At 46.5% G+C, this 17,552-nt stretch overlaps 1 protein-coding gene across 1 annotated transcript in view; it reads right to left on the bottom strand.

The window, feature by feature from the left end:
* Window positions 1-6,655: 6,655 nt before the first annotated feature.
* The window catches only part of GPR26 (G protein-coupled receptor 26), a 31,061-nt gene continuing 20,164 nt past the window's right edge, over window positions 6,656-17,552 (bottom strand). Inside the window, exon 3 of the mRNA XM_054436472.1 lies at window positions 6,656-16,143. Coding sequence (XP_054292447.1) covers window positions 15,912-16,143 — 232 coding nt within the window. The 3' untranslated portion in view covers window positions 6,656-15,911. The remainder of the gene's footprint in view (window positions 16,144-17,552) is intronic.

The raw sequence follows: 17,552 nt of genomic DNA, 5'->3' as shown, positions 1-17,552 counted from the left end.
GGCAGATTTTGGAGAACACAAATGCTGTCCTGTGCTGCACTCACCCCACTTATGTGTGGGCTGAGTCCTAAGGCCAATTGATCTAGGCCAAAGCCCTTCCCAGCTTTACTCCTTGGGGCTTGAGGCCACAAAGTCCAGCCTTGTGACCTGGTTGCCATCTCTTATAGCCACTGAAGGGCAGGATATGGGTGGGGGTCAGGGATGGGAAGTCCCACCCACATGCTCCTGTCCCAAGCCTCAGGGCACACTCCACTTGGCCCCCAGCTCAGCTAAGACTAAATTCTGGCCCCTGCCCCAGTCACCCGTCCTTAGTTTTAGATGTAACCAACCAACAAAAAGAAAGAAGTGAATCAAGTGTCTTGAACCAGACGCTGTCCCTGAGCTCTTCCCTCCCTCTGCCCACAGCTCAGGACCTCTTCCCACGCTACACTTGGGAATGGCTCAGTGCCATGGGCCCCAAACCTGGCTGCACACTGGAGCTATCTGGGCTGCTCGTTGATGGTGCAGGTGCTAGGCCCCTCTACAGAGCGCTGATTCCATAGGGTCAGGCCTGGTGCCAAGAGACATGGTTTGAGTGAGCAATCCAGGTGATTCTAATCCATGGTCAGGTTGGGGAATCACGTACCCAAGGGCTAACGTGCGGTTTCACCACCTACCACCTGGTGGTGTTAGCAGGAGCCTCTACTCTTTGCCCGGCCACATTTTTCCTGTTTATAAAAGTGCCCTGGATGATGTCTGAGGTCTGAGCTGCCTCCAGCCACCTGTATTTCCCCAGGGTGGCCTCACTGGTGCCTGTGGTCCTCCTTTCTTCACATTCCCATGGGAGCTGGTCTGAGGGGAGGAGAGGGCAGAAGCCCAGGCCTGGCAGGGCACCAGCACATCCCCGACCTCCTGGTGACCTCGGCCAGGTCCCTTCCCCTCTCTGGGCCTCAGTTCAGGGTAAACCTGTGGGGAGTTCAGCAGGTAACCACCCCTTTGTACTTTCCTTTCCTGGGGGACTTTTTTCTGGGCAGAGAGCAAAGCACCCTGAAGCAAAGCCCAGAACCCTGGGTGGGAGTTCACCCTTGTGGCAGTGAGATCTCAGAGGACAGCTGTGGGGGGCGGGCTCTGGGGGGTGGGCCTTACCCTGCCAACAACCAGCAGCTGACTGGAGCTGTGTGAGTTGGGGAAGGGGTTTTGCTCTGTGTCCTGCCCAACCCAGGAGACCTAGAAGCCTGGGCACAAAGGCGTGCCCACTCCTGGCTCTGCTCATCCATCCTTCCTCTAGTGCCTCAGTTAGGGCCCATAGGAGCTGGGCACTCCAGACTGGGGAACCTGTAGAAAACCCTCCCTTGAGCTCTGTCTCTGTAGAGCTGTCTAGAACAGGAGAGAAGCTAAACCAGGTCCCCACCACCACACCCATGAAACCTTGAGGTGGCTCCTTCCCATCTTGATTTTGCATCCATTCTCCAGCTCTGCCCACCCTCAGAGGCCTTCCTGTCCTTCCTGTCCTCCCTACCTGGTGCTCCAAGCCTTCTTTTCACCTTCATGTGGGAGAGGGGGTAGTCTCAGAGTTAACTGAAATTAATCTGATTAAAAATTTCACACCAGGTATAAATCACTTGTTAAAATAGGGGTTCTCAAACTGGGTTCCATAGACAGAATTCAATCTACGAAGTTGGATGGAAAATTCGGTCTTCATTCTCACTAACTTCTAATTAAAATTTAGTATTGGCCGGGTGCAGTGGCTCATGCTTGTAATCCCAGCACTTTGGGAGGCCTAGGCGGGCAGATGACCTGAGGTCAGGAGTTTGAGACCAGCCTGACCAACATGGAGAAACCCTGTCTCTACTAAAAACACAAAATTAACCGAGTGTGGTGGTGGGCGTCTGTAATCCCAGCTACTCGGGGGGCTGAGGTAGGAGAATCGCTTGAACCCAGGAGGCAGGGGTTGCAGTGAGCCGAGATCACGCCATTGCTCCAGCCTTGGCAACAAGAGCAGAGCTCTATCTCAAAAAAAATAAAAAAATAAAAAAATTAGTATTACTTTCAATTGCAAGTGAGGAATAGATTATAGGGATGTCAGGTGGCTTGTGACTTTGTCACCAACAGAAAGCACATGCATCTTCATATCACTTTACAATTGTTGCAGGCATTTGAAATATTGTTTCGGCTCATATTTTGGAATGATGGTAATGTTTAGGCTGCCACTAGATCTTGTCATTTAATGTGCTAACAAAGTACATATATTACTATATTGCAAATGCAAATATTTAAAAATATTTTGGTAACTATATTTTAATATTATTGGCTTCCTTTGAAATCTTATCTATTTCACCTCCTTCTTTGAAATGTGTTATTTGGAGGAGTCCATAGGTTTCCCAGGCTGGCAACAGGCCCACATAAAAGGTTAAAGACCCCTGCTCTAAAGGAAGATGAGTTAGCATAGATGAATTTCATTTTATTGGGAGAATTTAACGCAGTGTGAAAAAGCGAAGAATTTTCATAATGAGGAGAAGGTAATTCTGCATATTTGTCAAGGTTTCCAGGAGCTAGAAGAGATCTTAGAGAGAAACAGCTTTCCTTTTTATTAAATCAACTTTTTTTGCCATAATTTATATATAGTAAAATGCACCAACTTAAAGTGTTGCAACCCTATGAGCTCTAACAAAATACTTGCATAATCACCAGTACAGTTAAATTACACAATATTCCCTTGGCCGGGCACGGTGGCTCACGCCTGTAATCCCAGCACTTTGGGAGGCCAAGGCAGATGGATCACTTGAGGTCAGCAGTTCAAGAGCAGCCTGACCAACATGGAGAAACCCTGTCTCTACTAAAAATGCAAAAATTAGCTGAGCATGGTGGTGCATGCCTGTAATCCCAGCTACTTGGGAGGCTGAGGCAGGAGAATCACTTGAACCTGGGAGGCGGAGGTTGCGGTGAGCCGAGATTGTGCCATTGCACTCCAGCCTGGGCAACAAGAGCGAAAATCCGTCTTAAAAAAAAGAAAAAAGAAAAAAAGTACACGATATTTCCATCACCCCCAATATATCAATTTTGTGCATCTTTATAATCTCTACCATCCCAAACATAAATAACCATTGATCTATTTTTTGTTACTGTAGATTAGTTTAGTCTTTTTTTTTTTAACATTTCATATAAATGGAATAAAACAGAATATACCACAATTGTTTGATGGACATTTGGGTTGTTTTCAGTTTTTGTTTATTACAAATAAAGCTATTGTGAACATTCTTTCTGCAGACACATTTTCATTTCTTCTGGAACAAAACCTAGGAGTAGAGTTATTGAGTCATATAGTAAGTTAATGTTTACCTTTAAGAGAAACAGCTTTCCTTGTTGTTAAATCAACTCTATTCTGCCATAATTTAAATACAATAAAATGCACCCGTTTAAAGTGTTGCAACCCTATGAGCTCTAATAAATGTATATACTTGCATAACCACCAGTACAATTAAAGTACACACTTGTTTATTACAAATAAAGTTACTGTGAACATTCTTTCGCAAGATACAAAATGATTGTATCATTTTGTATTCCCAAGAACAATGTGTGGGAGTTTCATTTGTTCCACATTCTCTTCAACACTTAGTATTGTTGATCTTTAATTTTAGCCATTTCAATGGGTATGTAGTGGTGTCTCATTGTGGTTTGAATTTGCACTTTGCTGATGGCTAATCATGTTGAGACCTTTTCATATGCTTGTTTGGCCACTGGCAAATCTTTTTTTGGAAGCATGGCCTAAATCTTTTGCTCATTTTTAACAGGTTGTTTGTCTTACATATTCTGGATACCATTCTTTTGCCAGACTATGTATTGCAAATATTTTCTCCATTCTGTAGCTTGTCTTTTCATTTTTTAAATGGTATTTCAAGAGCGGAAGTTTTTTATTTTGATGAATTTCCAATTCATCAATTTTTAATTTTACAGTTAATGCTTTTCGCATTCTATCAAAGACACCTTTGCATGCCTCAAAGTTGCAAAGATTTTCTCCTATGTTTTCTTCTGGAAGTTTTATATTTTCCATCTTTACATTTGGGTCTTGAGACACTTCAAGTTAAGCTCAGCACATAGGGTGAGGGATGGGTGGAGGTCTGTCTATTTATTTATTTTTTATGTGGCTATTCCAACACCATAGGATGAAAAACTATCCTTTCCCCTACCGACTTATCCTAGCATGTTTGTTGGAGTCAATTGATCATCTATGGGTCAGTCTATTTCTGGACTCTATTCTATTGGTTTCTATGTCTAATCTTACACCCAGCTTTATTTTTAAATTTGAGAAAATTACAGCTAAGAGAGTGAAGAGCCTTGTATCAGGCCACATGACATAAGTTAGAAGCCAAGATGGACTGTGACTCTGTAAATATCCATCTTAAACTCTTGTTGAAAGTCAGCAAAGAGGGAGTATAAGTCGCAGTGTGGCTATTGACGCTGGGACAGTGGTTCCCTGGGTGCCCCCGAGCTTGCCTGCGGGGCCCCTGCAGAAGGGAGAGGCATTAGGAGCTAGAGAGATGGAGCTGGGCTTTCCGGGAGCAGTTATGTGACCTTGCACAAGTTGTTCCATCCCTGGAGGCTCCTCAATGGTAAAATGGGATAAGAAAAACACTCACCTCATAGGAATATTGAGGTATTAAATGAGATGGTGTTTTTGGAGTATTTAGTGCAGCATCTGGGACTGGATAGGTGTTCAGGGTAGGTAGCTACTCACAGCGTTAGGCAGCATAAGGGTCTTCCCTTGGAGCTGATACTAGAGATGCTCCCATGCTGGGGAGAGTGGCCCCCACAGACTGAAGCATCCCATTCCCATTCCCAGTTACAGCAGCTTTCCTGATTCCTTTTTCTTCTGGGGCTGGGCTGACCTACAAGGAAACTCACAACTCCCCTGAAGACGGCCAAATTCAGTATTGGAGGGCAAGAAGAGGTCTGTCTGCTCAGAACAGTGGCCTGGAGCCCACCCTAAGAGAATGTTTGTGGGGCCCCTGCCACTCCTTCACTTCGCAGGAGTGAAGCCCCATACACAATGTCCATTCTCTACGGGCCTAGTGAAGTTAGAGTCAGCTGCATTAGTCCCAGGTGGGTGCTTGGCCGTCGAGCACCACGGGATACCCGGCTGCATTACGTCTGGATCTTCTTGCTCAAATACCTGGCTCCAGTGTCAGGCCTTGAGACTGCTGTGCAAATTCACTCAGAAATGGATCAAGCTGCAATGTTATGAGCACTATGGGTGTGAACAAGGTTAAGGTGCCCCAGCCCAGTCCCCTCATCCACAATCTCTCCCATGCTTGCCTTTACATCCCCTCTATGGAGACAGAGTGCTATCTCAAAAGACAGCACTAAGGCTGACTGGCAACGTTGACTGTGCCGCTAACCCTGTGTCAAGTGCTGTTCTGAGTGCCTGAAGCATGATGACTCAGTAGTGATGCTAGCCAGTGTTACCCACAAGGAAACTGAGGCATAGAGAGGATAAGTCACTCATTCGAGGTGGTACAGCCAGTTAGTGGCAATGCTGGTAATTTGATCACATGTGCTCTGGCTCTTAGTCGCTGTTCATGTTAGGGTATTAATTTTATGTTAATTCTTTGGCTGAGAAGGAAGTACTGTCCTAAGAAAGCAGTAGCTGAGGCCCGGGGGACCCCAGTCCTGTGAGAGCCACTGTGATGTGGATTGGCCCCTGGTGTCTGCAGATGTGAGGCACCTGCTATGTGCTTTATGTGCCATGCTGATTTAATCCTCACAAGACCTTGAGGAATAGAGGGTCCTTCTCCCCATTTGGAGGGGAGGAAATGGTGCCACAAAAAGGGGAATGTGCTAGGATAGAAAGAGGCAAATCTGATATTTGAACCAGAAAATAGTAGAGAGTTTTGAAAGAATGGAGTAGCTTGCCTAAGATCCTAGGACATATGAGTTCTAGTATCTGATATCAGGAAGTCAGTTCCTTCTCTATGCGTCAGTCTCCCCAACTGTAAAGGAGAGGCCTTTGCTGAATCATCTCTAAGTTCAGGAAGTGTCTTCATGGATTTGGTAAAAATAGGAGTTTAGTATCAGTCACACCTGAGTTCAAATCTCTATGCCCCCTTACTGTGTGATCCTGGGCAAGTCATTTAACCTCTCTGAACTCAGTCCCTGCATCTACTAATTGAGAAGCCCCACCTCTGGAGCTCTTCAATGAGAAACTATAGCCAAGACCCCTAGCAAAGTGCCAAGCACACAGCAGGCAACCAAGAAGTCTGGTCCTCCTTCTCCCAGGTCCCTCCTACTCTGTTTCTGAGATCCAAGAAGTTAATTAGTCATCTAGCAAAGCCTGAGGAACTGGGCCAAAGTGGCAAAAATTGCAATGTATTTGAGAGGGTGGGGAATACGCATCCCCCTGGTCAGGGGTGTTTGGGAAGGGGAGGGCTGCTGTGGTTTTGGGCAAGTTAAGAGATGGCCCCCAAAGGATGAATACCTACTACTCAGAAGGCTGCGGGGGTGGGCAGCAGCACCTGGGGCATTGGAAATGGGAGAGAAAAGGGGCACAATAGTGAAAGACAGGAAAGAGAAGAAATAGAAACTTTGGTGTTACCATGAAATTACGTGAAACTAACATTTCTGGCAATTAACCTGTACCTAAAAATGTGTTTACATCAGGTCATCAAAAGTGTGCATGAGATTTTATAACAGGAGGCTTTATTGGACATAATCACAATATATACTTTTTCCCTGTATTAACCATCAATTCTATCATAAAAATATATTACAGCATTTGATATGTATCCACGAAACACAAACCATTGTAAACAGAGCAGGCAGCATTGGCCTTGGATTCAAAATTCTTGAGTCCCGTTTCAACAGAAAACAGCTGTTGGCAAGTGGATTACACAGAAGGTAATATTGCCGTATTGGGAGGGCTTCTGGTAATGCTAAAAAAATGGAGCCATACTTATGTTTAATAGATTAGAAGAAAGTAAATGTAAAACTACAATGTTGACACACATGAGAGGATGCTAAACTTTTGCTTCATTTGTTTTCTACTCCGAGTGTAGCTGTTTGTGTTCATGAACATTCACCCACATGCATATAATCATGGGCACACAAACATGCACCCGTATGCATATAATCACGGGCACACAAACATATACCCATATGCATATACTCGTGGGCACACAAACATTCAGCCGTACGCATATACTCATGGGCACACAAACATTCACCCGTATGCATATACTCATGGGCACACAAACATTCACCCGTATGCATATAATCATGGGCACACAAACATTCACCCACATGCATATGATCACAGGCACACAGACTCATGGGAGCACAGGGTTATGGGCACATTCACTCCAACACAAACACACAGATGTCCCACCCATTTTCCTAAGAGTCTGACATTAAGGGATTGCAACATTGTACAGAAGCCAATCATTTGCAGGTCACTTTGTCCCCAGGAAAGAAATATCTTTTATTTTTCTAAATCCTGGTTTCCAAAAGTATTCTTGACGTGTGCAAATAAATATAAAGTGCATTTCCATATTGAATGCTAAACCAGCTGGCACATACCTTAGGTTTCCTTAATTGGACTCCCTTCTATCATCTACTAGCCACTCTCTGGATGCCCCAAGCTATGGTTGGTGTGAGTTCCCCACCCTACTTTGCACAGACATGAAAAAAATAGAATCTATGAAAATTCAAGGAATGTAAAGAATTAGTGTTCAGTGCCCTCATTACTAGGAGCCTCCAGGAGGACTGAGGATAGCATTTAGCCAACTGTCCTCTCACTAAAGGGAAGGGATGGTTCTCCCATTGGACACTGGGCAGAGTAAAGCCTCCGTGTGGGGAAATGAGTGTGTTCCGTGAAGAAGGACGGATAGGAGTGGCTAAAGTTGTCTACTGGCATCCACTACGCATGACATACTATGGCAGAAGGAGAGATCTATGCATTCCTAGGAGCTTCCTCACCAAACACCAGCATGAATAATGCACATCCAGATGGCAGGATTTGATCCTTCTCCAAGATAAGCCTGAGAAAATTAAGTCTGGCCTATTCCAGTGTCTAGAAAAACCACCCCAGGTGGTAATGGGCATCAGGCAAGGCACCTTTTTAATTTGTGCTGTTTGTGATCCAGAGTTAGCCATTTTCCCCTGGGGAAATCCTGATGGGGTTGGCGGCACACCAGACTCCACAAATGTTTCTGCACTCCAAAAAAGGTTGTATTTACATGTTTGTTGTAAAACAGGAGTGTTGAGGTTTGGAACAATTTCAGCTTGCAAGGGAACTTGACATTCGAAGGTTGTTAGAGCAGAGGGTTTGGTTACTATTAATAATTCAAGCAAAGATTTGGTAGTACATGAGTTGAGTGCAAGGCAATGTCAAGCTGAGTCTTTTGGTGCAGGGTGTTTGGTATTTCAGCCGATGCATGAGCAGTCACTATGGTCTGGTCCTTAGGAAACTGACCATCTTGGGTCACCCGATCAATTGAGTGTCAACGTGATGGCATCCAATGCTCCCCCGACACCAAACCCAATCCCTGAGGATTGTCCGGGGTAAGACTGAAGCCTTGGGCCTTGATGGTGATACTCTAACTCTCACAGTTCAGAGTAGACTTCCTCTCTCCAAATACAGATTTTAGGCTCTTGCAACCATCAAATCATGGGCTTTGGCTTCTATTAAAGACGTGCAACAATTCTTCCATGCCAGGGAATGAGTACAACAGTGACATGCTGAGCATGCGTGAGAGGACACAGGAAATACCACACGCTGGTGTTCCTAAGAACACACGCATGCCCCAAGGGGCACACATCGTCTTTTGAGTTAAAAATCCAAATTACTTTAAAAGTCCTTAAATATGGGTATACGTGATGAACTAGAACACTGCTAAGATTGATTAGATTCATCAAATTTGACCTTTAAATGCTAGATGCTATTTACATGACACACTGTACGGGCAACTGTGCAACACCCGGAGATAGGTGTGGGAGTGAAGGGAGGGTGATTGAATTGCCAAGTAGCATGAGGACAGCTTTTGCCAACTGCTTGTTTCTGCTGTGTGGATTTTTCCGTTTGTCCCGGAGGTGTGTGGCAGTGCCCATCAAGACCCTGCATTGATATTAAATGTGTGGCACTCCCTACTGAAGACAAACATTCGCCCCCTTCAGAATATTGTCAGAAGATGTGCCCTGGCTGATGTGGTTGGTTTCTTGAGAGTGAATTATGCTTCCTTCCCCACGCTGTGTAATGAAGATGCCCCTCAAAATGAATGAGATTCGTTTTCCTTCCTTCTTTCTCTCTTTCCTTCCTTCCTTCCTTCCTTCTTCATGCAACTTCCTAGGGAATCTGCCTCAGGAGAAAGAAGTGGCTAGGACTCCTTCCTTCCTTCCTTTTCTCTTCCTTCCTCCCCTCCCTCCTTCCTTTTTTCCTTCCTTCCTTCTTTCCTTCCCTTTTTCTTCTTCCTTTGTTTTTCCTTCCTTCTCTCCTTCTTCCTTCCTTTCCCATTCTTCCTTCTCTCCTTCCTTCTTTTCTGTCTTGCTTCTCTTCTTATTTCTTTTCTTTCTTCCTTCTCTTTTTTGGTAGCTAAAAATATATGGATTTTCTCCATGTCCTCTCTTTCTGAAAGAGACCTAATTCTTATATTCCCAACCTCAAGACTTCTATCATCTCCCACTGGCCACAGATCATCATCATGTTCAGCCCATCTCAAGGGGCACTTGCCTTCCCTCTCAGCCCTCACCTGACACCATCTCTGGACCCACACTGAGCTCTGTCACCACTGGACCCCTCACCAGGCAGGCTCCCATCTCCTCTGTGCCTTGCCACATGCTCTTCCCTACTGTAAGTTCTGGCCCAATGCCACCACCTCTGAGAAGCCTTCCAGAACCCTCCTTTCCCACCAGCTAAGTTCTCCAGCCCTCCCTCTGTACCCCCACAGCACTGAGTACACACTTCCAGGGCAGCCCCGCTTCCCACACTGCAGAGTAATGACTTATCTCCCCCAGAGCCTGACAAAGCACAGGGCCTGGCACACAGTAGGTGTTCAGTAAATGTTTGGAGAGCAACAGGCAAGTCTGTTCATAGTTCTGGACCACAGCCTGCAGCTGCCACATGCCACTTTCCCAGAGGCTCCAGGACTCCACTCCTCTGGACCCCTGACAGATCTCTTCTTCTGCACAGTGATGTCTTGGCCAGGCTGAGTGAAGCCACCATGTGTCCTAACCGCTTCTTTCTCCTGATGCAGATTCCCTAGGAAGTTGCACGATTGTGTTCCTTGGGACCTCTAATTCCTCCTTTCTAGACAATCAACCCCCAAAAGTGTTTGGCTCCTGCTCTTTCACTCCGTATTTGTGGAATGAGGTGTGAGGAGGCAGGAGCAACCCTGCAGTTCCTGCCACCTTCCTTTGACCAGGCCAGAACTTAGGCCACAGCAGAGCAAAGGCAGCTGGCCTGGAGTTGGACTAACTTTTTGGGGGCTAATAAGCCATTGATCTGGGCAGACAGTGTGAGCCAGCAGGGAAGTTGGGGAACTTACAAACCACACTGCTCTCAGACCACTTTCTCCCCTGAATCTACAAGAACAAACTGTAGTGGCCAAGCTCTACCCAGCCTCTCCCCAAATCCATCTCAGCCCAGGTCCCAGAGCCAACACCAGGGCCCTCTAAGTCAGTTCTCCTGGCTGCAAGGTGCAAAGAGGTCCACTTTGGTGCCAGGGGAAATGCTGGGTCCTACTGATGTTCCTGGGGGCTGCTGGCCCAGAGTTTCAGGGAAATCCAGGTTGACAATGAGCCTCACACACTAAAACAATTAGTTAGATAGATTCCCTGTCGGTGCAAAGGGCTTGTGAGCCGTATGTTCTGGGCACAGAGGTTGCTGCAAAGCATTTTCCCTCAGAATTCCCCTAGAAACACATACAAAGTAAGAGGAGTCTAGAGAATTCCTTCCCAAGCAAGTGGCAGCCATATGACGGGAGAGGTCCCAAGGCCCAGCTGGTGGGTATGGGTGTTAGTGCAGGAGCTGAGAGTAAGGGGCTGTTTCCTAATGGCAGAAAAACATCCGCTGAGCCTAGAGCTGCCCAGTGTGAGGTGAAGGTGACTTCATGGAGAGATCAATTTTGTCCCTCTGAGAACAAAATGGCCCAGCCCTTGAATAAAACTGGAGATTGAACCATTTGGAGAATTAGGGAAAGATACAAGACAATTGAAACTTAGATACTTATTAATAAAAACACTCAGTTTCCCCATGGTCACTGGCCTGCCCTCCTTGAGAGGCCTGCCCTGTTTTGCATTCTCCCCAAAACCTCCCTGTCTTCGGGACTTTCAAATCCTCCCAGATCTGTAACGTAGAGATAATAACAGCCCCTACATCAAAAGATTATGATGAAGATTAATGGGAAACACTACCCCTAAACCCTGATCTCAGACAACTTTCTCCCCTGAACCTGCAAGCGCAAACTGCAGAGGCCAAGCTCCACCTACCCTCTCCGTGGGTCCGGCCCAGCCCAGGTCCCATAGCCAACACCAGGGCCCTCCATGTGAGTCCATAGCCTGATGTCTAGTCTTTCCTCCATACCCACCAGCTGTTAGGACACTGTCATTACTGGCTGCTCCAAGTGACCTGGAAGGGTCAGCCACACAGGATGAGCTGGGAGCCAACAAGAGACCCACACCCAGAGACTGGCATGCAGAACTGTCTCTCGCTGACCTTGCCTCAGCCTGGCTCAGCTCCTGTGTGTGAGGCTGGCTGGGAAGAGGGCAGGACAAGCTCTGGGTAGTGGCAGAGGTGGCAGATGTCATCACCTCCCACAGCCAGGCTGCCCCAGTAGAGTTTGATCCAAGACCCAAGCAAGTGCCCCCAAGGGGACCCCTCTGAATGCCACAGTCCCTTCCTCTAACAAGGCTTCCTGGCTCAGAGCCAGCCAGCTCTGCCATCCTCTGCCAGTACCCCAAATATATCTCATCCTTATGACCTGGAGCCCTGTAAAAAGGAATGAAGATGGGTTTTTGCAATTTCATGGAGAGGTCAATTTTGTCCCTCCAAGAACAAAATGGCCCAGCCATTGAATAAAGCTGGAGATTGAACTGTTTGGAGAATTAGGGAAAGATACAAGACAATTGAAACCTAGATAGTTATTAATAGAAACACTCAGTTTTCTATAGAGTTTATCCAAGTGTCTAAGATCATTTTTCCTTAGGGGATGGTTTGAAGACAACTCCTATCAGTTACCTGGGCATCGATGATTAAAAGTACAAAAACCCAGGTCCTGCCTGGCCCTGCTGAAATCGATCTCTGAGGAGGGGATGTTGGAATTTGCATTTTAAACAACCTTCCGTGGTGACTTCTTTGAATATAATTTAAGAGCTACTGGTTCCCTTCCAGACACATGAGGCCCTAAATATGACTCGGACCTCTTTTTCCCATGGTGTTCCCAGTCCAGAGGATAGGAGCTGACCCAAGGGATTCTTGGCACCTGATAAAATATCCTCATTAAACTCAGGCAAGTTAGTTTATCCTGCATCTGGGCTAAATTCTAACAATGCACAGACTTTGGTTCCTCCAAGAGTCACATTGCAGCCATGGGAAGGCCTCATCTACCTGCACCCAAGCATGTAAAGGGGTGACAACCAGGACATGAACCTGGCCCCATTCTTTCCATCGTTTCTTAGAAAGAAAGGCACCATGAAAAATAAAACGAATTTCACAGACATAAGGAGAGAGTTTTATTGCTCATGGGGACAGGAGGCTGAGCTGAGTCCTAGAAGAGATAGAGTTGGTCTGAGATGGTTCAAATCCATTTCCCCTCCTGCCCAAGCCTGCTTTCTAAGTAAAAACAGGCAGGTGATTGGTGAGCCATCTTTGAGAGGTGAGCTGACCACGAGACAAACCCTAAATACCAGGGCACACATGCAAATGGATGTTCCCTTTGGCGGTCCCTTGGCTGTAAAATCCCCTCCCTCAGAAAGGTGCCATATAAAAAGCCGGAATAGTTGCAGGGTGACTTAAAAAGGCAAATTCTGATTGTGTAGGACTAGGAACTCAGCTCTATATGTGGATTTAGGAATTTGAAAGCCCCTCCTTTATGGCCTTATTTTCAAGCTTCTTGAAAGATTTCCACCCAGTCCAACAGTTCACCAGAGTTTGGGCCTTAAAGGTCAAGTCTCATCCTGGAGTGAAGTCAAGCAAGTAGTTTTAGTTTGATTCAGATGCTGAAAATCGTGGTGTTTCTATGTGTTATACCTGAGAAAACAATGTTACCTTTGATAAATTAAATTAACAAAATGAGGTAGATAATTCAATTGGGAGTAATAAAGCCAGGGGGCAAATTTGATAAGACTGTATAGAGATGAAAATAAACATTTATCTAAAGGTAATTACAGCAGAGTTGGCTAACACTGGTTGCTAATATATTAATTTTCTTCTCACTTTCCCTTGGGATTTAATTCATGTGTCCAAATAATAATGAAAATACCCAATCAATGGATTTATCTGGAGTTTTTGTCTACGTGATGCCGGTACAATTGGTTTTGGAGGTATAGTGAAAATTATGAAAAGCATCTTTTCAAGATACGTGATGTTGTGGGTGACAGATCTTGCTTCTTGGCTAAAGAAGAGGTAAAAGAGATCTAGTTGCTACTGGGAGTACAACATGTTGCCTATACAGTACATAGAAAGCAGAAAGAGCACGTGCCACGGTTATTCTCCCAAAGTGATATTGATGAAAATGTATTTTGCTGCTGGAATTTGGCTGTCGACTGACCTCATGCACTGGGCCACTTTTGCCCAACTTGGAAAGCGTTTGTGTGAGAAGGGAGCTACTCTCCTCCAATTCAGCTGTGCATCCTGTCTTGGCTTCTGCTGGTTTTCAATCCCACTGGTCCTTCTGGGGTTGGGATGTGGAGGGTGCACAGCTACTTGCCACCAGGAAGCAAATGTCTGTCACTATTGTAATACGAGTGGCCAAAGGAGCTCTGAGCCAGAGCAATTTTGTTTCAGGGACACACAGAGTCATGTCTGGCAGCGGTGTGCTAGTAGATGTTTCACAATCAGCTCTCTGTGGGGCAAAAGGCCTGATTTACAGCATTTGCTGATTTTCATGGTATAAACACTCCCACCGTGGCTGACTTCAGCTACCAACATGATGCCCCAGATCATGAAATTGGGAAGGATCGTGCCCCATTGGCTTCCCCAAGCAGATATGAGCCCATCTCTGACAGCAACTGCAAGATGCCAAGGCCTCCTTGGAAGCTACACCTGTCTCCATTCTAGTCTCCATGGAAACTTTGAAACTAGACAAGACTAAGCCAGGTGAATTGTTTTCTAACTGAGGAGCTAAGAGTTAATAAGACATCTTTTCAAATAAAGATGCAGCTACTTCTCTGCCTTTAAAAATTGGGACTGCCTAGAAGTAAAAACCAATAGACTCTTCACTTCCTTCCCGCTGGACCACATCCTTCCTTCTATACCTCCAAAGTTAGGATGTAAAGAGCTGGCAGGAGAGAATGAGCCATCTGATTCCATTGCTCCCTGTGCTTTCCACCTTGGAGGAATCACTTAGAGTGGAGGATTGAAAAATAACTGCTCTGAATATTCACAAGTCAATTTGAAATGGTAGACAAAGAAGAGATGGCCAGAAAGCAGGGGTGGCTCTCCTTGGTTTTTATTAAATCAAGTCAGGACTGCTAACAGATTGGCATGTGTTTTATAGGTGCAGTATTCCATAAAAATTTCACTGTCTCTAATCGCTTGAACCTGGAAGGCGGAGGTTGTGGTGAGCCTAGATCGCACCATTGCACTCTAGCCTGGGCAATAAGAGTGAAACTCCCATCTCGAAAAAAAAAAAAAATTAACTGTCTCATCATTAGCACAGGGCACTTTCTTGATAACCTTGAACAGCCTCTACTTTCTGTTAATAGGCTTACGGAAACTAAGGAAATGGAGGTGCCAGGACAATGGAACCCAGTGACTTAAAATCAAGGCAAAAATCCCTGCTCAGGCCAGTTCTTGCCCATCCATCTCCCAGGACATGTCAGATAAGATGCATAAGACAAGGTGAAACACTTCCTGTAAATTCATGTCACAAACAGGGGGAGGAGAGGACCAACCAGCCACCTTCCTCCTGCCTTTACTGAGCTCCAACAATTAGGACTTGTAAATAAGAAAAAGGTGACCTCCCAGTCAAACTTGAAAGAACATAATACATGTAGGACCAGCCTATTTAAACCATTTTCATGCTAAGATTGTCTGCACACACAAACATTCGCTTTTAGGGGGAAGGAGAGGACAAAAGTTGAATCCAATTGACCATTTCTAAGACAACTGGTCAGCAGCAATTGGGCAGCCACTAGTTGTGAAACATTTTCCCTCAGGCGCAGAGCCCAAGAGTCCCAGCTGGGCACAATGGCGTTAGTACCAGCTGAATAATATTTGGGTTGAAGCAGCCACCACTACCCTGTGGAGACGAGGTGCCATGTTAGATCCGGGCCAAATGACCACTGCCAGCCTCCCTTTCAGCATGGCTGAAATGTCCCCTGGAGACTGTCACTTTTCTTCAGCATGGAGCAGCGTCCAGTGGTCAGCAGGCAGGTGGACACCATGCTTCCCACCTACCACCAGCTCTCCGCATCCTTGACAGTGACAGAACTGAGTGTCATCCCTCAGGGAGCCTCAGGTGAGTCCACGAGCTCAAAGCAGCTCCTTAGAAAGAAAGGCCAGCACATGGCCCACAGTCATCCTTTGGTGACAAATAAGGAGTGTCCAATGTCTGCCCTTGAGGAACCAGGAAGCAGGCTCTGGAGCCCCTACAAGCCAGGGAACCAGGATCACTGGGCGTACCAGGGACTGGTGGCTGGTGGTGTCCACCCAGGGGCCCCCACGCCCTCCCACCCTTCTTCTCACCACTGCCTCATTCTAAACTCTTCAGCAGGAGCGCGGTCCTTCACTCAGACACCGGCAGAATGTTCTGGCTGTGAGAGTCGCCTGTGAGGCCAGAGGAGTGGATGGAGCGTCTGTGCAGGAGCCTGTTCAGAATCTCCTTGCAGCTTTTGCGGTACTGGTGTCGCAGTAAGGAGTACACAAAGGGGTCGGACGCGGCCTTGCTGTACGCCAAGCACTTGGACAGCACCCCCCAGTGGGAGCCGATGGGCACCGTGGAGAAGAGCTCCACTAGCCTGCGGAGAGACAGGGAAGATGTTAATGAGGACATAGCTAAGCACCGCCTGGAGTGGCCATGGGCCAGGGCCTGTCTGTGCCCTGCAGACCACGGTTTCCCAGCCCAACCCTCAATTTATCTGAGACTGCCTCCTCAAATAACAATGATAACAGTTTACACCAATAATGATGATGACGGTGAACATTCATCAGGCTGTATTTTATTCTACACACTGTGTTAAGCACTTTCCATATGTGATTTTGCTGAGCCCTGGGAGATATGACCATCTCTGTTTTACATGCAAGGAAACAGATGTCCCAGGAGGTTAAATACTTTGCCCAAGGTCACATGGCCAGTAATTGTAAAGGCAGGATTTGAACCCAGGTCTGTCTGACTCTGAAATCCAAGCTGCACCCAGAACCCAGCTATTAGCTAATAGCTGGCTGTCCTGGCTTTGGCGCCAACTCTGCTGCTGACGTGTCATGTGGCCCTGGGCACCTCTGTCCACTCCTTGGACCTGCACGTCTCATGTGAAAAACAAAAAGGTGGGACAATATCGTCTCAATGATCTTTTAACTAGAAGAGTCTGGTCCCAGTGTTTGCTTCCAATCCTGGCTCTGTGTTCCTAAGGAAGTTGCGTGGAAGGAAGGGCTGAGAACAATTTTGAAAACATTTTGCAAAGCTCAGAGTACGTCATGCACAGGAAAGAATGTTGGCAAGGAAGGCCTCTTCCCTGGGTTGGGATCCTGGTGGTCTTTGACAATAGCTGCGGTCAGGTGATCCTAAAGGGACCTTCATTCTTTGGGGGAGGAGCAAGGAAAGACACAGCCCATGTCTCTTAGAATCCTCTCGGTGCCACCAGACAGCTCCAGGCAAGGGTGCTAATACCATGTTATGAGGTCAGGGAAAGCCTTCAACAGAATTCTACCCTCCACCCAAATCAGGCCATTTACTCTCTCAAGTGTGTCCAGCACCCTTGGCCGCATTTGGACATCATCCAGCATTAACATGAAATAGAAAAGACCCACAGAGCTGGGAGAGAGTGTGGAGATCACATAACACTCTCTCCTCCACCCACTGTCATGTGAAAAAATTGAGGCCCAGAGAGGGAAAGGGGTTGCCAGATATCACACAGCAAGTCAGTGGCCATGGAAGGTGCAGCACCTGTACTCCCCTCTGACTGGGGATCTAGTACCTGTACTCTACGTGGAGTACCTGCAGATAGAAGGCGGTGGTGGCTCTCAGCTTGGGGATCTGCCCAGGTGAGGACCCAGGTACAGAAAGAACTGAGCTTGAGCTGGAACTCAGTGCTTCTATCTTTAACTGGTTATTCTTAAGCCTTCTTTGGGCTGTAGAGCTGGCGAAGAGGAGGAGGAGGAAGCTGGTGGACTGCGATCCTCCACAGAAATGCCCCTTTCTGGAACAGGC

The sequence above is a fragment of the Pongo pygmaeus genome, chromosome 8 (genome assembly GCF_028885625.2).
Source record: "Pongo pygmaeus isolate AG05252 chromosome 8, NHGRI_mPonPyg2-v2.0_pri, whole genome shotgun sequence".
Lineage (NCBI taxonomy): Eukaryota > Metazoa > Chordata > Mammalia > Primates > Hominidae > Pongo > Pongo pygmaeus.
This window is presented reverse-complemented; position numbering and strand designations above follow the sequence as displayed.